This window comes from Selaginella moellendorffii, unplaced genomic scaffold (assembly GCF_000143415.4).
Source record: "Selaginella moellendorffii unplaced genomic scaffold, v1.0 SELMOscaffold_56, whole genome shotgun sequence".
Lineage (NCBI taxonomy): Eukaryota > Viridiplantae > Streptophyta > Lycopodiopsida > Selaginellales > Selaginellaceae > Selaginella > Selaginella moellendorffii.
In genome coordinates, this window is record NW_003314317.1 from 1,184,416 (window position 1) to 1,205,949 (window position 21,534).

The window sequence follows — 21,534 nt, forward strand, 5'->3', positions numbered from 1 at the left end:
TTCTAGAATATTCTATAACCAAATCAGTTTCTTTTTGGCCAATTTTTTTAAAAAGTAGTATGGAGTAAATAATGAAGATGTGCTTCATGCTAGCTTTATCTATGAATAAGTAATAAGGAATTCATTAATATCATTAATTCTTACATGTCCAAGTTTGTTATAACTTCTAAAATGGTTAGATATACAATATAAATAGGAGAAAATAATTCTTTATCAAGATTTATTTATCAATACTCTGAACTTCCTTTTGCAACTACTAACAATTTAGCAAAGCCTTTATCATTAGCTTTAAAGGTCTAAATTAAGAAAGCCACAGAAATGACAATTATCATCCTACTTTGCTTTACAAGACTAAAAATGAGACAAAAGACAAACAAACTCTTTAAACAATAGTATGAATGCAAGCAATAATTCAAGTTGATGAATTTAGAATATGAAACCTACTAAATGAAACCTTTTCACACTGCTAGCATTTATTGCAGGTTGTACTTTTAATGTCTAACATGGCTTTCTTATAACATCCATGGACATAAAAACTTGCTACTAGCTTGCCACAGCTCTTACATGGTCACCATGTAAATGGTCTCTAGTATAATAACCTTGATATTGCATAAATAAAAGAGAAAAAATAACATAATAGTGCTTGGTGCTCCCTTGCATGCCTCCTCTAAAGAAGCAACTTCTAACCTTTAGAGATTATATGGCTGGCAGGTGACATGAGCAAGAGAAGTTAGAATGAAGCTTCCTCTTATTTGTAATTGACCTCTTGAAACTCATCCAATGAAATGTCTCATTCATAACTAAACTTGTAAGACATACATATTATGTCCCCAGAACTTGTGTTCCAAGAGCATTACACACTTGGTTGCTCTACATCGTCACATGTTGGAAGAAATTTATGGCACTAAGAATCTTCATGAAGCCTCCTAGATACATCCACAACTTATTTAATTTACAATTAAGGACTATAGTAAGCTAGCCAGTGCCACTAGGGCAAAGTTGTGCAATGACCAAACAGGAAAGCTCATGCCCTAATGGGCTATAATGCTCTATCCATGGCCCATTTGCATTCATTCCATAGCCAAGAAGATTCCAGCCTTGATGGGCTATGATGTCCATTAATAGCCCATTTGTAGCCATTCCATACGCAAAAAGATTCTAGTGAATATTTTATAACCAAGAAAGTTGGATCAAGTTTTTTCTTGCCAGTTCTAATTTGTCTTTATTTGTCTTTAGTTGTGTTAGTTGTCTTTGGTTGACTTCAGTTGACTTTAGTTGTTCTTGGTTATCTTCAGTTGTCCTCAGTTGTCACTAAATTATTTAGAAAGAAGTTTATCTTAACTATTTATTTAGAAAAACTACCTCATTATAATATAAGTTTTACTAGCATTTCTTATACTTATTTGATAGTGAGTTAACATTTATGTGTCTTTCACTTTAATTGCTAACAATTTCATAAGTACTAGGTATTCTTAGGACTATTTATGTCTTTCATAGTTGTATTAAAAATTTAGGATGTTTAAGTTTTTCTATAATAGAGGTTTTAATTCTTGAAAATAGGGAAAGTTTAATTTACATTTAAAAATTGTTATTTTTTCAGATGGATAAATAAATTATATTTAATTATAATTTTTCTATTCTTTATTTATTTTATTTTACTTTCCACTAATTTATGGCAAATTGCACATTGGTGCCCCTTTTATTTACACATATGTGGATATTTGTTATTACACACATATATAAAATATTATACACATAATCATGTTGATTGCTATAATAAGTTATTGTATGCATTTTAATATTTGAATGGGACTACTTACTTTTTTTAAGTGATTATTTATTTCACCTGTAAAATAATTAGCAGATCTGAAATATGTATATATAAATATTAAATGGTTTGATGGGATAAAATCATATTTTAGTGGACTCAGTTGCAATTACTTATGGATGTGCCCCCATTATTACTATTTCTCATCATATTGACTTACTTTTCAATGCACCATTATACAAAACCACCCTTCTATAGAAGATCTCTCGCTTCAATTCTAATTCATTATATGTGTGACAATACTTTATATTTTTCTTTACCCAGTAAGTAGCTAAATTTAAATATTGTAGTACTTAAACTTTAAAGTGTATAGTGTAAAGTTTAAATAGTGAAAAGTTCTATATTTAAAATACCTATAAAATAATGCAACTTAATCCATATACAAAAAAATATTAAACAAATGATTATAATTGGCTCCTTAATTGGTGTTTCAAGTTAAAAAATGTAATTAATATAATTTTAATTTGTATGGAATTCATCAAGAAATAAATAATTTAACATTATATCAAATTTATTTATTTAAAACTGATGGTTAATATGGATAGCAAGTTTAAGCACTTGGCTCAACTTTGAAGAGTGGTTCGTTTCTTGTTTTGAAGGGTTTATTTGACATATACCTTTCACTTTGAGCGTCTAATAAAATATATAGACTTTAAAATGTAATATATATATTCATGTTTTATAAGTATAATTAGTATAGATATATATAATGTTTATAGTAGATATACTTAATATTGTTACAAACACTTTAATACAATCATACTGCTTGATGTATTACATTATGTTTAACTCTTTATTAACTGTATTTATCACTATAAGTCTATAGTTAAAACTCATAATGGTTTCTGAGAACACTATATTTCATTATGAAATTTTATTTTTAATTTTAACCTTTTCTTTTGAAATGTTAAATAAGAAATCATCATGTTATAAACAGTAAAATACCTGTTGAATTATACAAAAACTGTAAAACATTGAGACATGCTGAGAAGCATATAAATAAAAATTAAAGCAATTATAATAAAATAGAGAGAATAAATATTAATATACGTTATTATATTTAAAATATTATAATTTTTGACAACTTGAAATCAATTTAGTTTTTAATTTCTTATTTCTAAAATTTTTATTTAATATGCCACACTGCATATCCAGTTAAACTATGATATACAACCAAATTCCCATCATCTTGTAAAGCTAAAATTGAAGGTACTTCACATGGAGATTTACAATATTTATCACTTGACCATAGAGAAATTTTATTTCTTGTATATAAAACTAAATTACCATCAGTTTGAAGTCTTAATATACATCCATTTTCTCCAAGATTACCAGTATTTAATTTCCAATATTCTTGTGAGCTTGGGACATGCATTAATTCTAGCTCACAATTGTTTAACAAATTTAGTTGATAAATTTTATTTGGTGAGAGCTTTATGGTGCCTGGCATCATAAAAGAAAAGGTATTATAGTCCTCTCCACTAATAAGACCCGAATACAAAATCCAACAATCATAAAAGTCTCCTGGCTTTAGAGATGTGGTGTCAGAATCATTTATATATACTGTGTTAAAAGCTTCTAAGTTGGGAATTTTTGATCCATATTCTAAATAATAAAGAACCATAAAATTGTTATTAACAACTATTAGAGCATCATAACCTTTCCATTTAGCTTTATCATTAAGAACATGATAAATTGGAAATAGCCCAAGCTTTAGTTCTTCACCACCAGCACCACCTTTAACATCCCATTGACCACTACAGTATCCATTTAAATTTACAGGCCCTAACATCCATGCACCAACTAACACTCTATAAGAGCCTATAACATTATAGAAAGCAAAACCTCTACCATATGGATAACTGTGATAGTCATCAATGGAATCCATTACTTGGTCTAATGTGTTCAAGATAACTTCTCGCGGCCCACCAACTGGGATGACATTTTCATGCCCAACATATTCTAAACTACTCTCTAAAACAATTACTATGTTTAATAGAATTGATAACAATAGTAACACAGAGTTTACTTCCATTTTGTTTAAGTGATTATTTTTCCTTCTATAAATTAAAAAAAAAGTAATACTAGGCTCTATTTATAAAGTAGACTTTTATTTTAATAATCCACAAAACTTAGGAAATTAAGTTGAAAAAGAAAATTGATATACCAAAATAAAGTGTGGTGCAAATATTTAATATATCTTTTTTCTTTTCAAAAAAGCGTCTTCATTAGTAGAGAATGTTAGGGTTCCGTGCCAAGAAGCTCGTCGCCTCCGTAGTCTCCAAGAGGTACTATTCCTATCCCCCGCCGCCGCGCAAGAAGCGCAATCCTCCGCCGGCATTCTTCGATGCCAGGGCCGTCGCACAGATCGATTCGTGCCCGGTGACCAGCGCAGCCCGGATTCGTGCCACTCTTCTCCTCACCTATCACTGGATTTGGAGCTTCCAGCAGCACAGGGACAAGAAGCATCATTGCTTGGGCGGGCTCTTGAGAAATCCCGACCTCTGGATCTGCGCCTACCAGAGGGCCTGCTACAACAACAAGCTATGGAGTCCCGTGAGCTCTCTCCCTCCCAAAACTCTGGAAACGCTGGAGCTTCTCATGGAAGCGGTGTGTGCGAATTGCTATGGCTGGGGTGGGACGAAGGTTGTGTACGTTTGTCCTCCACACAAGACGGCTATAGAGGCCACGGAGGTGGACGAGAAGAGCTTCCAGGACGAGATCGTCCAGGAGGTTCTACTCATGGTTTTGGAGCCGATATACGAGGCCAAGTTCTCGAGAAGATCGTTTGGATATAGGCCGGGAAGGGGTGCTCGCGAGTGCCTCCGATTCATCCACGGCAACTTTGGTGATGTCTCGTGGACTGTGAAAGGAGATCTCTCCAAGCTCTTCGATTATCCACAGGCCGAGCTCTTCAACCGGGTTCTACGCAATGTGATCCAGGACGACAAAGTTGGCGAGCTGATCATCAAGGGGATGAAGACACGAGCTCCTCCGGCCGTGCTTCCGTTTAAGAGATTGAAGCCGACAAAGAGGAAGTTCCTGGAGTTTGAGCCGAGAAGGACTCCGTTGTGGCTGGAGGTGGTTCTGGGATTTGCTCCGGCAGAGGCTCAAAGAACTCCCGACTGGGGATGCTGCAACAAGCTGGGTCCGTTTCTGGCCAACGTTTATCTAAGTGAGCTCGACGCCTGGATGGAAAAGCAGGCCGAGCTGTTCCGTCGGCCTCACGATCCGTCCATCGGTGTAAGCTTTAGCACCGACGAGCAGGAGAAGCCAAACAATGCTAGGAAAATGGAGTACGTCCGCTTTGGAGCTCACTTCCTTATCTCGGTAAGAGGCACAAGAGACGACGTTTTGAGCTTCGAGGAGAAGTGTAGAGTCTTCTGCAAGCAAAAGTATCATCGCGAGCCGGAGTTTGGAGCACCTGAGGCGATCTCAACGCCGACGCTGTTCCTCGGCCACCATTTTTTCCAGACCAAGAAGTTGAAAACGAAGTGGGAGCCGTCCTCAAACAAGAGAGGAACGGTTTCGAAAGTGGAGAAGACCGTCTTCTGCGTGGACGGCGCTGTGGGGCACGCCGTCCACAGCTTGAAGCGAGTAGGCGTTCTCGACGACAAAGACAACACGCTTCCATGCATGCGGCTCTTTCACGAGGACCAGGTTCACAACAATGCTCACGTCAACAAGATCTTGCGAGCGCTGGCCGACTTGTACCAGCACTCGACAAACCGAGCGGAGATGTGCGAGCTCATCGGGTACTTGTTTCGATCGTCGCTGGCGAAGATGTATGCTGCGAAGTACAAGCTCCGGACGCAGATCCGGGTGGCCAAGTCCGCGTCCTTGGATCTTTGCAAGCCACTCAAGGATCCTCAAAAGGCCGGAGGAGGAGCACAGACGGAGGCGGTGCCGGAGCCACTGGAGCTTGTTTACAGCGTTCCAGAAGCTCTTGTGGCACCCATAGCTCACGACTGGAAGCCGCTACACGAGAAAACTCTGAGAAGTGTGGCCAGGCTGCTCCGTCCGGAGGGACTCCAGGACGGACTAGTTGTGCTGGCCAAGGAACTTGGAACTTGCTGGAAGCTAGTCGATGACTAGAACTTTCGCGGGGATGAAGATCAACAGTTCGTCAAAGTGATATTCTGCGAGGTACAAAATTCCCAATTCTATCTATGTTTGTCATCCAAGATGTGACTCTTTGAAACTTTCAGAGCGGCCAGGAGATGCCTATGACGAAGAACGGTAGACGATGAATTGACTAAGTTTGTCTACTTGCGGAAGCTTCATGTCGCTGGTAAGTGCCTTGTTTTTTTATCCATTTTCAGCAACAAAGTTTTTCCTTTCCACAACCGCAGCTATGGCCTTTGTGGAGCACTTGGTCCTCTTCAGGCTGAAGAAGGAGGTATCAAATTCTCAAGAAGAAGAATGGCTACACTCGCTCAACAATCTCAAGAGCCTGGATGGCATTCTCTACTTCAGAGCTGCCAGGATTGCGGAGATCAGCGGTACGTTTTCATTTACTCACGCCCTCTACGCCAGGTTCTCCGGGAAAGCAGCTCTTGCGCACTACTCACCACATCCAGAGCATCTCAAAGTTGTGGAGATTGGGAGGCAAATATGTGACGACTTCTTTGGGCTCGACTGGGAGACCAACGATGCCTCTCAAGTGGGAGACGGCCCCAAAGTCTTCATGGTTGTGAAGCTCAAAGACGGGGTTGATTCACATGTGCTCCTGGAAGTGGCTTCCGTGTGTGCAAAGCAGGCTTCCCAGGGGAGATTTGTCAGTGCTGGTTCCGATTTTTCGAAGCGGGGCAGAGGTTTTGATTTTGGATATCTTCTGGGAACTTGCAGCGATTGTCCTCCAGACCAACATGCTACTGCTCTTAAGCATCTGCAAGACGAGCTTGCGTTCCTCCAGGGAGCGATCGATTCTTTCTTGGAGAGCTCTTTTGTCGTCCAGTGTTGACAAAGATTAATATTTAAATTATGGAGGAAATAGTAGCTTCTTATGGAATTTAATTAGTTTCTGGTATGCATTTTCGAAATTAAAAAAAACAAAAAACTTGGATGTTTTGATTATCTAACCTGTGGGTTATAGGTACTTCCACTGCACCACTTGATTTATATATCTATGAGCCAGGTCAAATGTGGCTCTTTTTTTCACTCCTGGAGTGATCTTTCCTCCACTCCCTTTTTAAAAGCTAGGTGAGAGTAAGAATGAAGGTCATTTCTGCCAAGCAAAGTTCACTTTTGTGGAGTGAAGTTCACTCAAGAGCAAAATCAAGAATGAATTTTACTTTTATCCCTATTAGCAAATAAAATGCTGTCTTTCCTTAATGAACTATTACATGTTTCATATTTCACCTAATAACATTTACCTTAAAAGGGTTTAGTCCAACCAATTATCAATTAAAGCTTCCCTCTTCATTTTTGACATATGTTAAACTTGACAATCAAGAATATTGCCTAGAAGTCCTATAGAAAAGTCTAGAAACCTTGTTTTTCTATCCATGGTTTCTTGCACAACCATTGAATAATGCATTTTTACTCTAGCATACCAATTCTTTGGATCTATATTCAAACTAGAATATCAGTGCAATCCATAGCTCCAAAGCAATTTGGGAAACCTTTCAACTCTTGAAAGTTATGTTTGATATTTGAATCTATAGGCCAAGTAATTTGATGCATGGAATTCAAAGCAGTATAGAATTATAAGTTTCTGAATTCAATTGAAAAAAGGCAAACAAGATAATTAATTAGACCAAAAAGGTGTATTTTTGTTCATGGACTATTTCTTTCTATATTTGAAGCTTTATAGATTATTTTTCAAACCAAACTCAAATATAAATCTCAATATATGATGTGTTTTTTTCTAATTAACGAACAAAGTTGAACTCAAAGCCCTTTTGATACCAAATATAACTTCTTGAATTTAAATTTCCCGAGAAGTCATTTTACCCAATAATACTTAAACCCAAAGACAGTTAACCTCAAATATCTCAACACCCTTAATTTATTAAAAAATGGTCATTTCTCTTTGTATTTAAACCTTTATAAATTTATTCTTTTTGGTTGTTTATAGAAACTTTTTCAAACATTTATATGCGGTAGATGATGCCATCCTAAAATTATTGCTAATATTTTGCTAATGATCACCTATTGCCAACCTCTTCAAAGAAACCATAAACTGTTTAGATACTGAAATAAACCTTCCTAGAATGCTATCAGACTAGTTGGAGGTAAAGTCTTTAAGTTGTCCCCTAATAGTCCCTGTAGAGATGGCAAAATATTTCCTGGAATTGCAAGATCAATCTTCAAAACCTCTAGCTCCATTTAATACTACCAATGAAAAGATTTAGACTTGATATAGAAATCTCCTATTTTCTATCCCACTAATTCTTTTCTATTGATCATATGAGATGTAAAGAGTGCTAAAGCAAGATTATCAACAATAAGAATGTTAAGGACATTTGCAATAAAGCATGAAAATACCTAAACCTTTGCATCATGTCCTTAAGAAACTTTTGCTCTTTTACTATAAAGAAAGCAACTAGAGTTGCACTTACCTCCACAATTGCAATGACAATTTACAATCCAACCATGAAGAACTTTCTTTTGCCAATTCTTGCCATTACACTACTTGGTGGCTTTGCTGGTTCTACTCATGGTTTTGGAGCCGATATACAAGGCCAAGTTCTCAAGAAGATCGTTTGGATATAGGCCGGGAAGGGGTGCTCGCGAGTGCCTGCGATTCATCCACGGCAACTTTGCTGATGTTTCGTGGACTGTAAAAGGAGATCTCTCCAAGCTCTTCGATTATCCACAGGCCGAGCTCTTCAACCGGGTTCTACGCAATGTGATCCAGGACGAAGTTGGCGAGCTGATCATCAAGGGGATGAAGACACGTGCTCCTCTGGCCGTGCCTCAGTTTAAGAGATTGAAGCCGACAAAAAGGAAGTTCCTGGAGTTTGAGCCGAGAAGGACTCCGTTGTGGCTGGAGGTGGTTCTGGGATTTGCTCCGGCAGAGGCTCAAAGAACTCCCGACTGGGGATGCTGCAACAAGCTGGGTCCGTTTCTGGCCAACGTTTATCTAAGCGAGCTCGACGCCTGGATGGAAAAGCAGGCCGAGCTGTTCCGTCGGCCTCACGATCCGTCCATCGGTGTAAACTTTAGCACCGACGAGCAGGAGAAGCCAAACAATGCTAGGAAAATGGAGTACGTCCGCTTTGGAGCTCACTTCCTTATCTCGGTCAGAGGCATAAGAGACGACGTTTTGAGCTTCGAGGAGAAGTGTAGAGTCTTCTGCAAGCAAAAGTATCATCGCGAGCCGGAGTTTGGAGCACCTGAGGCGATCTCAACGCCGACGCTGTTCCTCAGCCACCATTTTTTCCAGACCAAGAAGTTGAAAACGAAGTGGGAGCCGTCCTCAAACAAGAGAGGAACGGTTTCGAAAGTGGAGAAGACCGTCTTCTGCGTGGACGGCGCTGTGGAGCACGCCGTCCAGAGCTTGAAGCGAGTAGGCGTTCTCGACGACAAAGACAACACGTTTCCATGCATTCGGCTCTTTCACGAGGATCAGGTTCACAACAATGCTCACGTCAACAAGATCTTGCGAGCGCTGGCCGACTTGTACCAGCACTCGACAAACCGAGCGGAGATGTGCGAGCTCATCGGGTACTTGTTTCGATCGTCGCTGGCGAAGATGTATGCTGCGAAGTACAAGATCCGGACGCAGATCCGGGTGGCCAAGTCCGCGTCCTTGGATCTTTGCAAGCCACTCATGGATCCTCAAAAGGCCGGAGGAGGAGCACAGACGGAGGCGGTGCGCATACCAGAAATTAATTAAGTCCCATATTTCCTCCATAATCTACATAGTAATCTTTGTCAACACTGGACAACAAAAGAGCTCTCCAAGAAAGAATCGATCGCTCCCTGGAGGAACGCAAGCTCGTCTTGCAGATGCTTAAGAGCAGTAGCATGTTGGTCAGGAGGACAATCGCTGCAAGTTCCCAGAAGATATCCAAAATCAAAACCGCTGCCCCGCTTCGAAAAATCGGAACCAGCACTGACAAATCTCCCCTGAGAAGCGTGCTTTGCACACACGGAAGCCACTTCCAGGAGCACCTGTGAATCAACCCCGTCTTTGAGCTTCACAACCATGAAAACTTTGGGGCCGTCTCCCACTTGAGAGGCATCGTTGGTCTCCCAGTCGAGCACGAAGTACTCGTCGCATATTTGCCTGCCCATCTCCACAACTTTGAGATGCTCGGGATGTGGCAAGTAGTGCGCAAGAGCTGCTTTCCCGGAGAACCTGGCGAAGAGGGCGTGAGTAAATGAAAACGTACCGCTGATCTCCGCAATCCTGGCAGCTCTGAAGTAGAGAATGCCATCCAGGCTCTTGAGATTGTTGAGCGCGTGTAGCACTTCTTCTTCTTGAGAATTTGATAACTCCTTCAGCCTTAGGAGGACCAAGTGCTCCACAAAAGCCATAGCTGCGGTTGTGGAAAGGAAAAACTTTGTTGCTGAAAATGGATAAAAAAAAAACAAGGCACTTACCAGCGACATGAAGCTTCCGCGAGTAGACAAACTTAGTCAATTCATCATCTACCGTTCTTCGTCATATCTCTGAAAGTTTCAAAGAGTCACGTCTTGGATGAGAAACATAGATAGAATTGGAAAATGCTGTACCTCGCAGAGCATCACCTTGATGAACTGTTGATCTCCATCCCCGCGCAAGTTCTAGTCATCGACCAGCTTCCAGCAAGTTCCAAGTTCCAAGTTCCTTGGCCAGCACAACTAGTCCATCCTCTGGACGGAGCAGCCTGGCTACACTGCTCAGAGTTTTCTCTTGTAGCGGCTTCCAGTCGTGAGCTATGGGAGCTTCTGGAACGCTGTAAACAAGCGCATTTTCGAAATTAGAAAAACAAAAAACTTTATGGTTTTCGATCCTCCGCCCTGTAGGTTACGGGTCCTTGATTTAAATAGTTAAAAGTCTAAGACAGGCTTTGATATTAAATAGTTGAATACATTTTGAATTAAAAAAATATTTTTAAAGCTGTCGAATTTGCATGAAAACTTTACTTTGCTCTTTGGCTGAATCAGAGCTTTACAGTGCAAGCTTTGAGAATGAGAAGCATCGCGTTGCAGAGCTCGTAAGAAACGCTAGAGATGTAGCCACTGCAAGTCGAGTACACTGGAGCATACACAAGAGCAGGCTCTCCAAAAACAAGTATATCTCCAACCTGCTCGTCCAAATGTATGGCAAACTTGGCAGCCTTGGCGAAGCGCTTCAAGTGTTCGATTCAATCGCACAACCCAATCTTTTCTCCTGGAGCATTGTTGTGGTGGCATTTGTCCAGAATGGCGAATTGGAGAAATCATGGACGCTACTCGAAAAGATGCCCGAGACCAACGTAATTGCTGTCACAGCCATTTTGACAGCCTATGCTAAGCAGGGAAACTTAAACGAGGCCAAGGTGATATTTGACAATGCCCCGGAGAGGAATCTAGTCACTTGGAATACTATGCTCCAGGTATATTCGCGGACAGGGCATCTGAAAGAATGTAGAAAGATCTTCGAGGACATGCCAGCCAGAGATTCCGTGTCATGGAATATGCTAATCACAGCCGCTGTAAACAACGGCAATGTGGAATATGCGCGGGAATGTTTTCAACTGGCTCCCGACAGAGACGTGGTACTCTGGACAACCTTGCTGGCGGCATATGCCGAGATAGGGAATCTGGAAGAAGCAAAGGGGTTGTTCGACCGGATGCCGTCCACGGACGTGGTGACGTGGACGGCCATGATCATCGCCTACGCTCATAGCGGCCACCTTGAGGGGGCTAGAGCCGTGTTTGATAGAATGCCTGAAAGAAATGTCGTGTCCTGGACGAGCATGGTGGCGATTCTTGGCAAAACTGGCATGGTGGGCGATGCTAAACTCATCTTTGATTCCATGCCCGAGCAAAATGAGGTTTCGATCACGGCGATGATCGCTGCATACGCGAAACATGGCCAAGTAGAAGCCGGAATGGCACTGATAGATCGAATTCCAACCTTAAACACAGAGATTTGTACGACGATGATTCAAGCTCATGCCCAAGCCGGAGATTTAGACCGTGCAAAGAGAATGTTTGATTCGATGAGGGATCACGACGTAATCGCGTATAACACAATGATCAGTGCATACGTCGATTCTTTCAAAGTAGAGCACGCAAAGTGTTTGTTCGACAAGATGCCTGTGCAGAATCTTGTGACATGGAATGCTATGCTTGCGGCATATGCCTTGAATGGGCATCTTGATCAAGCAAAAGAGTTGCTGCTTTCAATGCCGGACAAAGATGTGGTGACGTGGACAACGGTGATCATAGCATACGTGGCTGCTGGAGACCTGGACACGTCACAGATATTGTTTGACAACATGGTCGAGCGGACGTCGGTGTCTTGGGCTGTTATTCTTGCAGCATATGCCCAGAGTGGGCATCTTTGCAAAGCAAGAGGAATCTTCGACAAGATACCCTGTTTAAACGCTGTGATATGGACGTCAATGGTGGCAGCGCATGCGCACTTTGGACTTGGGAGCCAAGCCGTTGATCTCTTCCAACGCTTGAACCTTGAAGGGCTGGATTCCTGCCAAGTGTTGCTCACTCACATTTTGAACGCTTGCAGCCACTTGGGTCTTGTTGAGGAAGGCCGGAAATTCTTTAGATTTATGGTTTCTGAGCGAGAACTATCTCCAACCAAGGAGCACTTTCGAGCGATGGTGGATATCCTGGGAAGAGCCGGGCAGCTCAAAGGTGCCGAGGAGATTATTGTCAACATGCCCTTTGTTCCTGACGTTGGTGACTGGGAATCGTTGTTGGGCTCTTGCAAGATGCATAGAGAAGTTGTCTTGGCAGCTCGAGCAGCAGAGATGGTGTCTCGGTTGGATCGGAAAAACACTACTAGTTACCTGTTAATGTCAAACTTAGTTACCAGCTAATGTTACACTTGCCAAATGCTCAAAGAAGTTACGTTGTTTTGAGCGTTTGTTTAAACCCGTTAATCGATAGTAAGTGTCGGTAAGTAGTGTGTGTCGTTTAAACGTTGGAACTCTCTGGTGGTAATGGAGGATTATCCTCCAAGACTTTGTTGCGTGGGGATGATGGTTGCTGAGTTAGCTGCGAGTAAGTTCCCTGAGCTGTACGAGTACAAGTTAAGATCGGTCATGTTGGAAGGCAGGAGAGAACTTACAATCGGGAGCTCCAAAAACAGATGGAAAATGTTGCCCATAGCACAATGTAGCACTTGTCATTCCTGTTGTCAAAGAAAAAAAACTATTCAATGATCATAACTTGTGTAGGCCAAGGTACCTATCAAAGCGGCAACGCACACGTCCTCCCAGTGGTGTTTGTAGTCTTCCAGGCGAGAAATGGAAACGTAGGCTGCGACCGCAAGCGGCGCAAATGGAATTAAAAACTTCCACATTTGTCCTTCTCGACGGTGATCAAACAGCTGAAGCTTTCCAGCAAAATAGAGAGACAGGTAGCCCAGTCCTGCGAAACACCCTGCCAGAGAAGTCAAATAAACTAGAATATACACAATAAAGAAGTCGCTCACACGAGGCATGGCCACTTGGAAAGCTTTTGTGTCCATCTCTGATCACAGCCTCGTCACCAGTGCAGAGAACTTCGCCAATTGCTGTATAGATCTGAATCGAGAAAACAATCACAAAGGTGTCATTGGAAAAGAAACTGCTACATACCTCGACTCCATCTGGAAAGCATCGCCAGAAGAAATCCGGCCGAGGCCGACCAACAGACACCTTGATCGCATTTGTCACAACACCAGCAAGAGCGAGTGAGAAAGCCAGCCCTGGATCGTAGCATTGAGAAAACAAGTGTAGGAAGAGAGAGAAGAAAAACCAAGAAAAACTTACCCAGCAGAGCATGGTGAAGGTCGCGAGGATCTCTTTTGTAAGCGTGGAAACATAGAATGATGAGAGCAGGAACTGCCAGGGAAATCACCTGATCAAAAGAGACTACCAAAACTTCCATCACTACACCAAAGCGTTCGCAAGAGGAAAAAAGTGCTTTACCGGAACGTAAACAAAGGAAACCGTGCTGGATTTCATGGGATATCGCAGATCGTCCAGCATGTACCTCCCCACAAATCTCTGGAAAGGATGGAGGACATGGAGCCCATAGAATGCCCCGCCAAGGAGCACGACCACAATCCAGTCGAGAATGTGGCGCCTTGCAAGCTCCAAGAACGATGCTCTGCAAGAAATCCTCGGACCGGGAGCGTCCAAGAGCGGCATCTCTAGCCTCTGCATTTGCCCCGATCTGCAAGAAATTGCTGGAAATTCCAGGGAAATACGCCGACAATACCAGAGACAACGATCGCGCGAGCTTCTCTCCCGAAGAACCCTAAACTGGAAGTCATTGACGGCCAAGTTATACGCTGGCACCAGTCAGCCTCGTCAGCTATGGCGATTAGGGTTTTAACGTCTCTCCTGCGCCATCGCTCGCCCGCCGCCGCCCTGGTAAGCTTCTCTCGGCAAGATCTCCCCAAAATCTCTCCCGGAATCGCACGGCGCAGTGATCCCTGCCGCCATTTTGTTGCGCCGCGCGGATCATCATCGATCGAGAGGGAACCTGGATCATCGTCGCGCTCCAGGTACCGCTACTCGACATTGAGCGAGAAGAATCACAACAAGGAGCTGGATGATATCAATTCCAAGTTCGCCGAGGCCAGGGAAGAGATTGAGCTGGCCTCGGAGTCGAAAGAGACGGTGTATTTCAACGAGGAGGCCGAGACCGCTAGAGTGGCTGTGCAGGCGGTGCTTGACAAGTACCAAGCGCTCCTCGCCAAATTGAGCCCGGAAGAAAAAGGTGGCGTCCAGAGAGCCATGGGGATGAAGATGGAGCAGCTCAAGGCCGAGCTTGCCCAGCTCAAGGAGTGACACCCAAACAAAACAACAAGAGAAGAGATTGCTGAGTACTCCGTTTCTTCTTTTTGCATGGCTTTGTGCCTGATGTCTCAATCTACTCAAAGGATAACAGTGGCTGTGGGATTAGATATTCATTCATTGAGGTGCGCCAGTAAGTGTTTATGGAGTATTAAATATTCATTCATTCATATACGGTTTACAAAGTCTTGCCCAGATATTTAAAAACACCTATTTATCTATGTGCACGAGTAAGTGGCTGTCGAATTAGATATTCATTCATTCATATATTGTTTACAAAGTCTTGCCCAAAGAAGTGTTGCATTGACTTTAAAAACATCTATTTATCTATGTGCACTATTAGTAAGTGTTTTGAAGTGGCTGTCGAATTAGATATTCATTCATTCATATACTGTTTACAAAGTCTTGCCCAACTTGGGGTGTCTTGCACAAACTTTGAAAACAGCTATCTATCTATTTATTTATCTTGTAATGCGTCTACCTCTATAAAGCATATGAGATCGAAAGATTTCGAAATGCTGCACTTCTATAAAGTATGAGACCGAAAGACTTAGAAATGCTGCACCAATAAGTGTTGCACCTTCAATGGCATCTGCATCTTGAGCCACGTCTTCATCAGAGACTAAAGCGTCCATTGCCTGGTTGCCATTGTCAATCCTGGTCTCCAGTGCTCCTCACCTCATCTCCTTGGTCCGTGTTGCCCTTCCTCGGCGCCACCTGATATAAGCAAATCAGCTCTTTTATCTTACGCATACAAACAAGTTCGATTATAAATTGAGCTCCTTTTCACAGTCAGGTGGGAGCCCTTGCTTGACAGTGACGTGGCATGGCTTTGACTGCTACTTGGGTGGCTGGGATTTTGAGCCCGAATATCCCGTGAGTATGCCCATTTTGTTTTATAAACAGGTTTTTGTGTCAAATGGTACCTCGACTGCTTCCTTGATTGGTATGTTTTGGCGGCTTCGCTGCTTTCTTGGGCTTGATGAATTCCCTGTGGTTTTTTTCTTTCCAGGCCTCTTGATCCATCGAAGCGATGAAGGCCTGGTACATGGACAGCTCTTGCGAGGATCAGAGGCTTCCTCACCATCTGGATCCTCCGCAATATGTGAGTGAGGAGCATCTCTCAGGTATGGCGGCAGAAATTCTTCTCCTCTTTTCCTGGTTGTGGTGATTGATCCGAAGGTCCTGCAGAATTGGGGGTTTTGCATTGGGTGATGAATGCCGACGAGTACGAGACGGATCCCCAACTCAAGAAGCTCCGCGAGGAGCGTGGCTACGATTACGAAGTAGACATATCTTGCTATCTTTTCTTTTCTCTTCTCTGTAAGTTCTATAGTCTCTCTCCACGCGCAGGATTTCATCACTGTCAGCCCCGACAAGCTGCCGAATTACGAGCACAAAATCAAGACCTTCTACGAGGAGCACATCCACACTGACGAAGAGATTCGCTACTGTCTCGACGGAAGTGGTACTAAAATCGCGATTTCTCTTGAGAGCTTTACTTGTTTCATTCTTTCTTGTGGCAGGCTACTTTGATGTGCGAGACTCCGATGATCGCTGGATCCGGATATGGGTCGAAAAGGGCGATATGATCGTCTTGCCTGCCGGTAGTTACCATCGCTTCACAAACGACGAGTCAAACTACATCAAGGTTTTCTTTGATCTTCTTTTTACTTCCATTTGCTCGAAGTGTTTTTTTACTTGATAGGCGATGAGGCTTTTCGTTGGAGCTCCCATTTGGACACCTTATAACCGACCTCAAGATGATCATCCCATCAGGTAGAATCGCTCTCTCTCTCTCTCTCTCTCTCTCTCTCTTCTTTTGTTCTTCCAGAGCTTCACTCTTCTCAAATCTACACTTCCAGGCAGCAATACGTCTCTGAAATTCGCAGGAAATCGTCAGGAGCAGGAATAGAGGCGCACTAGAAACCAGATTTGTTTGAAAGTTTAGAAGCACTTCACTCGCATGAGATAGCTAGCTAGCTATTCACAGTCCTGTCTAGCAAAATTTGTATCAAGTTACCTGGTTACCACTGACCGAGCGCTTGGCCCATTTTGATCCTCTGGCCCTTCTCGACTGTGAAGTTAAAGCCCTGGTAAGGATTGTCTAGGACCTTGAAAAGATCTTCCACTTCCCCTGGAGCCTCGAACACCATCACCACAGTTGATCCAAGGTTGAACGTGGCTACCTGAAACATAAAGAGGCTCTCAAAAGGATCTCCACAAAAATAATGACTTGCCTCGTCACCCTTTCTTATGCAGTAGCCACAGTTTTCTTTGATTGACGACTCTGCCTTGGGGATGTTTGTCTTCAAATCTGGCTCGAACTTTAGCTGTTGTCAAGCAAAAGATTTAGTCAAGAGAAGCTATACAGAACTTGATACACACGAATCATATCTTACCTCAATCGAGCCACAGTTCGTTGCTCCGACTAAAGCCATGGACATGAGTCCCTCCTGCCATTCCCCTTCCAGCACAATCTGGACGAAAGAGATGTGATCAGACTCATATCTGCTGCACAGTACTGCAACTTACTCGCTCATTGACAACATAGAGATTCTTAATTGTCCTGGCGGCACGCGCATTGACAGGATACAGATCTCCTGGACAATTGGAAATGGAGAAAAGCACTTTAAAATGCACCCAGCTTAAAAGGCATTCAAACTTGTACCTGAGAAATGACGCCGATTCTCTATGCACCAGTTGGAAGGAGAATGCACGCGGTGATAATCTCCAGGGCCCAGATACAAAACGCAATAGAAAAGTGCGCGAGGGGGCCTGGAAAGATAAAGGCATCCAAACATCACGCAAAAAACGAAGGTACCTTACCTTACCTCACTTCCTTGGGCCGCTTGTCAGTGCCTGGTGACCGCCAGAATGTAAATATACTTCGGGACGATTTCTTTTCTTCTGGTGCCGCTGCAGTCTTTATCGGATTCGGCTCAAAGCCAAGGAGAGCAGACAGCGAGTACGTAAATCCTTTCACTTGCTCTACCTTCGCTCCCGGTTGCGCAACACGGCCATACCTCGTGACTATGCCATCCACAGGGCTCAGCTGTGCATTATGAGAATTCAGCTATCAGCAGGAAAACAATAAGACAAGACAGACTTACCATACAGTTTTCTCGAGTGTCGATCGGCCGTGCTCCTGCTTTCAGTCCTCTGGCAAAAAACTCGCGAAGCGAGGAGTACTCCTCCAGAGACAGAGGTACCTCGTCCAGGTCTGAACAACACATTTAAGTTAAGCTTTTCGCAAGTCCTGTACATATACCTGTGTGAAACGCTCGAGCCCAGCCCTTGTACACATAAGGTCGTGACCACGTAGGCAAGTTCTAAGAGAAGAAAAAAAATAAGAAACATATAAACAATGCATGAAACCTGACTTACAATCGACGAGATCGATCCCCAGACACGAGAGATGAAGCGCAGTGGCAACAGTCGTAGAAACGAGGCCTGGAAAACAAGAAAGAAAATGTAGGAACCATAGACCTTTCCAAAAACCCGGAAACTCTTCTAGTGTACCTTGGTGTCTGGAGAAAACTCTGGCTCGATTCCATTTTGTATCGCAAGCTCCATCTAGAAACAAAGCAAACCATCCATCAGCATTGTCACATCACAGGCTACCCTCGAAAAAAATCCACCTGTTTCTCCTCGTAAATTCTCTTTCCTTGCAGCACTGCGACCATCGCCAGTGTCGCGACTGTAGCGCCGGGAAGAAAAGACCTAGCTGCGCCATGCAAGAAAAGAAGCATTCGGATGCGGAATAGGATCGATCGAGCTCTCACCTTTGCCCGCTGCTGATCCCGCCGGCTGCCGCTCCCGCGCCACAGATTCTTCCTCGGCGGCCGCGGCAGCGGTGGCGCCGGATGCCGAAGAGCTGAATCGCGCGCGCGATCGCGCCCTCCATCGCAATATTTTGGAGAGGAGCGCCATGCAAGAAGAGCTTGCCCTACTCACGGTGCTTCTACTAAAATTCCTTATATATTCTCTAGAAAATCTTTGGTTGGTTTCGTGGAGCTCAAGATATCCTTTCAAGAAGCCTACGATCGTGTTTTTCTTCCAAGTTCGTCCACAGAGAACCCCAAGTAAGCTCGATCGAGAGCTTTTTTACCGATCGATCGATCTTGCTAGAGTGGAGATTTTCACAGCAAAAGAACTATGGGATTTCGAGCTCGATTCCTTGTAGGGGGTTTAGGGTTTAAAGCTTGGTGTGATGCTGCGGAGACGCCTCTCTTCGCTCTTTCGACGGGCAAATGTGGCCTTTTTCTCGCAATCTTCGCCGGGCTCGGGTTTGATCGATCTTTGCCTCGGTTTGTGCAATGGATTTGATTTTCTTTTTCCTCGCAGGCTCGCTCGATGTTGCTGAAAATCTCAATAGCAGGTAAGCCGCATTGGCATTTCATGCCATCGTGTTATGAGCTTCTTCCTCGTTGTTCTATCTCTTCTTGGCATCGCATGCAGTGTGGATTTAAATTCTTAGAGAAGTTCTTGCCATCGTTTTCGAGCTTGATTCTTTCTAGCCTAATGGTAGCATGATCTTTCTTCTTTCTTTCTCTTTTCTAGGATCGTCATACCAAACAAGCAACGAAAGAGAGTCAAGCCAGGGGTGATCTCACGAGAGTTGGCTCTACCGAAAAACACAAAGAGGCCCATGTACGCGCGAGAAACTGTGCGAGGAACTCCAGAGCAGCCACTCGAGCCTCAGGTGCACGATGAGCACGACCGAAAATCCATGAGAACTTCGTGCCGGTTGGCTGCTCAGGTCTTGGAATACGCTGGAACTCTTGTCAAGGTAACAATCACCGCTAGATTTCTCTCAGAAAGAAAAAGGAAGTCTGATTGTTTTCCTTCAAAAGCCAGGGGTCACGACCGATTACATTGATAGGCAAGCTCACAAGTTGATCATGAACTCTGGAGCGTATCCCTCTCCGCTCAGATATGCGCGATTTCCAAAGAGCATTTGCACTTCAGTAAACGATGTTATATGTCATGGAATCCCGGATTCCCGTCCGTTGGAGGCAAGATCTCTTTTTTCTCTTTCTGTTTTCTTCTTCCCAGATCAAGCTTCTCTTACTCCAGCTGCTGCTTTAGGATGGCGATATCATAAACATCGATGTCACGGTGTACAGAAGCGTAAGGTTTCCACTTCTAGTTTTTCCAGGATTGTTAGCTTTGATTGATTTCCTTGTTGCAGGGATTTCACGGCGACACATCGAAGACGTTTCTTTGCGGCAATGTCGACGACGAGCTCAAACAGCTGGTGGATGTAAGCTCTTTCCATTTTTCCTTTTCCAAATCGATATTATTTGTGTTTCTTCTGATCTTTTCTCTGGTTTTTTTTTCTTTTGCGTAGGTAACTCGAGAGTGTTTAACCATGGCGATTTCTATCTGTGGCCCTGGAGTTGACTACAGACTCATTGGAGAAACAATCAAGTAAATAAAAGTGTTATCTTTGTTGCCTCACAGGATCTTTTTATTCTTCTTCCTAGTGAAATTGCCGATCGCTACAACTATGGCATCGTTCGAGACTTTCTCGGTCATGGCATTGGCAGATACTTCCATTCCGCTCCAGCGATCATACCTTACCGTAAGCGTTTTCTTCTTTTGCAGCTCCAAAGTTTCTTAAGTTTCATGAATCCTTTCTTTCCAGGCAATAGAATTCCTGGAAAAATGCAAGTGGGAGAAACATTCACTATAGGCAAGACAAGAAAGAAGGAAAAAACTCTCTCGTTTAATAGCTCTCACGTCTATGCTCTGATCTCGCAGAGCCCATTTTAACGACTGGAGGAACGGAGTATCAGATTTGGAACGATGGTTGGACAGCAGTAACTAAGGATGGTAGCTATGCAGCACAGTTTGAGCACACTGTGCTCATCCTAGAAACTGGTGTAGAGATTCTAACACTGCCTCTCTGAGACTTGTTTTCCATAGATTTTGAATTGTTAACATTAGCATTAGGCCAAAACTACAAACTTTTAAACTTGTTTTTTAATATTTATTTTATTACTAAAAGGGAATTTTATATAGCTTTAGGATACATTTTTTAACTGCTTTTGTGAGGGGCAAGTGTACAGCTACGATGCCGTATACTAATATTAGCGTAGTAGATTTTGGTAGCCGTCGGATTGGTTTCAATCCAGACCACTCGCTCCTGTATATAAGCTAAGGTTTTTGGGCTAATTGAGATGCACATTTATGTATTCCCTTTCCATATTCCATGCACTCACATTGGTGGAGATGAGGGGCACCTTTGATTGTCCCTAGGGAGTGCTTGGATTTGGGATTTCAGTTTAGATCTAGCTTTTGCATTGTCTAGATCTAGCTTTTTCCATTTCCTTTCTTTTGTTCTTTCCTTTCAGGATTTTGGTTTAGATCTAGCTTTTTGCATTGTCTACATCTACCATTTCTTTCCAGCTTTTTGTCATTTCTCTTCTTTTGCTCTTTCTTTTTCATTCATTTTCATGGCCGATCCGCAATCTCCTCCTTTGACTCTAGAGTAGCAGTTGGTTCAATTGCTTGATGCTATGCACTTGCAATTGAACAACCAAACTCAATTGATGGCGGTGTTCACGGCACATGGTACAACTCCTCCTGCTTTTAGTGCCAATCCTCGCGTTCGGCCGGAGTTCTTTCATGGGAATCCTGGGGATGATGTGTACCATTGGTTCGATCACTTCACGGTGATTGCCACATATCATTCTTAGGATGATGCTCGACGTTTGCGTGAGTTCCCCACATGTCTCCAAGGGACGGCATTGC

At 43.0% G+C, this 21,534-nt stretch overlaps 9 protein-coding genes across 9 annotated transcripts; 6 read left to right on the plus strand and 3 right to left on the minus strand.

Annotated features, from left to right (window-relative positions):
* The first annotated feature begins 4,066 nt into the window (after positions 1–4,066).
* LOC112350977 (nuclear intron maturase 2, mitochondrial-like) lies at positions 4,067–6,844 on the plus strand. The gene is made up of 3 exons (XM_024688050.1): positions 4,067–5,974; positions 6,037–6,119; positions 6,181–6,844. The coding sequence occupies exon 1, from the start codon at positions 4,067–4,069 to the stop codon at positions 5,921–5,923; it is 1,857 nt and encodes a 618-aa protein (XP_024543818.1). The 3' UTR covers positions 5,924–5,974; positions 6,037–6,119; positions 6,181–6,844.
* LOC112350978 (stress-response A/B barrel domain-containing protein UP3-like) lies at positions 6,183–6,791 on the plus strand. The gene has a single exon (XM_024688051.1). The coding sequence runs from the start codon at positions 6,183–6,185 to the stop codon at positions 6,789–6,791; it is 609 nt and encodes a 202-aa protein (XP_024543819.1).
* Positions 6,845–8,489: 1,645 nt separating the features above from the next.
* On the plus strand, positions 8,490–9,671 carry LOC112350979 (nuclear intron maturase 2, mitochondrial-like). Its single transcript, XM_024688052.1, has one exon. It carries the CDS (start codon positions 8,490–8,492, stop codon positions 9,669–9,671), a length of 1,182 nt encoding a protein of 393 aa, XP_024543820.1.
* On the minus strand, positions 9,649–10,330 carry LOC112351006 (stress-response A/B barrel domain-containing protein UP3-like). Its single transcript, XM_024688109.1, has one exon. The coding sequence runs from the start codon at positions 10,313–10,315 to the stop codon at positions 9,710–9,712; it is 606 nt and encodes a 201-aa protein (XP_024543877.1). The 5' UTR covers positions 10,316–10,330; the 3' UTR covers positions 9,649–9,709.
* A 174-nt stretch (positions 10,331–10,504) lies between these two features.
* LOC112350980 (pentatricopeptide repeat-containing protein At1g62260, mitochondrial-like) lies at positions 10,505–12,807 on the plus strand. The gene is made up of 2 exons (XM_024688053.1): positions 10,505–10,691; positions 10,928–12,807. The coding sequence occupies exons 1-2, from the start codon at positions 10,505–10,507 to the stop codon at positions 12,805–12,807; spliced, it is 2,067 nt and encodes a 688-aa protein (XP_024543821.1).
* LOC9654345 (lipid phosphate phosphatase 2) lies at positions 12,774–14,220 on the minus strand. The gene is made up of 8 exons (XM_024688081.1): positions 14,195–14,220; positions 13,903–14,149; positions 13,744–13,863; positions 13,570–13,679; positions 13,425–13,515; positions 13,178–13,372; positions 13,059–13,121; positions 12,774–13,005 (listed from the first exon to the last, which is right to left on the minus strand). Exons 3-8 carry the CDS (start codon positions 13,859–13,861, stop codon positions 12,905–12,907), a joined length of 678 nt encoding a protein of 225 aa, XP_024543849.1. The 5' UTR covers positions 13,862–13,863; positions 13,903–14,149; positions 14,195–14,220; the 3' UTR covers positions 12,774–12,904.
* A 1,449-nt stretch (positions 14,221–15,669) lies between these two features.
* LOC9654346 (1,2-dihydroxy-3-keto-5-methylthiopentene dioxygenase 1) lies at positions 15,670–16,812 on the plus strand. Its single transcript, XM_002983009.2, has 7 exons — positions 15,670–15,721; positions 15,788–15,902; positions 15,967–16,061; positions 16,129–16,243; positions 16,302–16,426; positions 16,484–16,554; positions 16,641–16,812. Exons 2-7 carry the CDS (start codon positions 15,809–15,811, stop codon positions 16,699–16,701), a joined length of 561 nt encoding a protein of 186 aa, XP_002983055.1. The 5' UTR covers positions 15,670–15,721; positions 15,788–15,808; the 3' UTR covers positions 16,702–16,812.
* LOC9654166 (phosphatidylserine decarboxylase proenzyme 1, mitochondrial) lies at positions 16,688–18,717 on the minus strand. Its single transcript, XM_024688080.1, has 12 exons — positions 18,561–18,717; positions 18,417–18,502; positions 18,298–18,351; positions 18,163–18,228; positions 18,047–18,107; positions 17,889–17,998; positions 17,610–17,830; positions 17,447–17,553; positions 17,311–17,378; positions 17,178–17,255; positions 17,016–17,108; positions 16,688–16,964 (listed from the first exon to the last, which is right to left on the minus strand). Exons 1-12 carry the CDS (start codon positions 18,706–18,708, stop codon positions 16,803–16,805), a joined length of 1,254 nt encoding a protein of 417 aa, XP_024543848.1. The 5' UTR covers positions 18,709–18,717; the 3' UTR covers positions 16,688–16,802.
* A 264-nt stretch (positions 18,718–18,981) lies between these two features.
* On the plus strand, positions 18,982–20,769 carry LOC9654347 (methionine aminopeptidase 1D, chloroplastic/mitochondrial). The gene is made up of 10 exons (XM_024688110.1): positions 18,982–19,064; positions 19,123–19,156; positions 19,339–19,567; positions 19,632–19,793; positions 19,867–19,908; positions 19,970–20,041; positions 20,129–20,208; positions 20,265–20,362; positions 20,426–20,473; positions 20,542–20,769. Exons 1-10 carry the CDS (start codon positions 18,989–18,991, stop codon positions 20,688–20,690), a joined length of 990 nt encoding a protein of 329 aa, XP_024543878.1. The 5' UTR covers positions 18,982–18,988; the 3' UTR covers positions 20,691–20,769.
* Positions 20,770–21,534: the final 765 nt, after the last annotated feature.

What these genes read in the sequence shown, in the direction of transcription:
- LOC9654347 (XM_024688110.1), top strand. Translation starts at nt 18,989, where the DNA reads ATGCTGCGGAGACGCCTCTCTTCGCTCTTTCGACGGGCAAATGTGGCC. An exon ending in TCCAGCGATCATACCTTACC is followed by an intron (nt 20,363 to 20,425) that starts GTAAGCGTTTTC and finishes CTTTCTTTCCAG; the next exon opens with GCAATAGAATTCCTGGAAAA. An exon ending in GGGAGAAACATTCACTATAG is followed by an intron (nt 20,474 to 20,541) that starts GCAAGACAAGAA and finishes CTGATCTCGCAG; the next exon opens with AGCCCATTTTAACGACTGGA.
- LOC112350977 (XM_024688050.1), top strand. Translation starts at nt 4,067, where the DNA reads ATGTTAGGGTTCCGTGCCAAGAAGCTCGTCGCCTCCGTAGTCTCCAAG.
- LOC9654345 (XM_024688081.1), bottom strand. Translation starts at nt 13,861, where the DNA reads ATGGAAGTTTTGGTAGTCTCTTTTGATCAGGTGATTTCCCTGGCAGTT. An exon ending in GCTTTCCAGATGGAGTCGAG is followed by an intron (nt 13,516 to 13,569) that starts GTATGTAGCAGT and finishes TTCTCGATTCAG; the next exon opens with ATCTATACAGCAATTGGCGA. An exon ending in GTGCGTTGCCGCTTTGATAG is followed by an intron (nt 13,122 to 13,177) that starts GTACCTTGGCCT and finishes CTTTGACAACAG; the next exon opens with GAATGACAAGTGCTACATTG.
- LOC112350980 (XM_024688053.1), top strand. Translation starts at nt 10,505, where the DNA reads ATGCTGTACCTCGCAGAGCATCACCTTGATGAACTGTTGATCTCCATC. An exon ending in TCTTGTAGCGGCTTCCAGTC is followed by an intron (nt 10,692 to 10,927) that starts GTGAGCTATGGG and finishes TGGCTGAATCAG; the next exon opens with AGCTTTACAGTGCAAGCTTT.
- LOC112351006 (XM_024688109.1), bottom strand. Translation starts at nt 10,315, where the DNA reads ATGGCTTTTGTGGAGCACTTGGTCCTCCTAAGGCTGAAGGAGTTATCA.
- LOC9654166 (XM_024688080.1), bottom strand. Translation starts at nt 18,708, where the DNA reads ATGGCGCTCCTCTCCAAAATATTGCGATGGAGGGCGCGATCGCGCGCG. An exon ending in GAATCGGCGTCATTTCTCAG is followed by an intron (nt 17,379 to 17,446) that starts GTACAAGTTTGA and finishes CCAATTGTCCAG; the next exon opens with GAGATCTGTATCCTGTCAAT. An exon ending in GCATAAGAAAGGGTGACGAG is followed by an intron (nt 16,965 to 17,015) that starts GCAAGTCATTAT and finishes TTTATGTTTCAG; the next exon opens with GTAGCCACGTTCAACCTTGG.
- LOC112350978 (XM_024688051.1), top strand. Translation starts at nt 6,183, where the DNA reads ATGGCCTTTGTGGAGCACTTGGTCCTCTTCAGGCTGAAGAAGGAGGTA.
- LOC9654346 (XM_002983009.2), top strand. Translation starts at nt 15,809, where the DNA reads ATGAAGGCCTGGTACATGGACAGCTCTTGCGAGGATCAGAGGCTTCCT. An exon ending in GAGTGAGGAGCATCTCTCAG is followed by an intron (nt 15,903 to 15,966) that starts GTATGGCGGCAG and finishes AAGGTCCTGCAG; the next exon opens with AATTGGGGGTTTTGCATTGG. An exon ending in CTACTGTCTCGACGGAAGTG is followed by an intron (nt 16,244 to 16,301) that starts GTACTAAAATCG and finishes TTCTTGTGGCAG; the next exon opens with GCTACTTTGATGTGCGAGAC.
- LOC112350979 (XM_024688052.1), top strand. Translation starts at nt 8,490, where the DNA reads ATGGTTTTGGAGCCGATATACAAGGCCAAGTTCTCAAGAAGATCGTTT.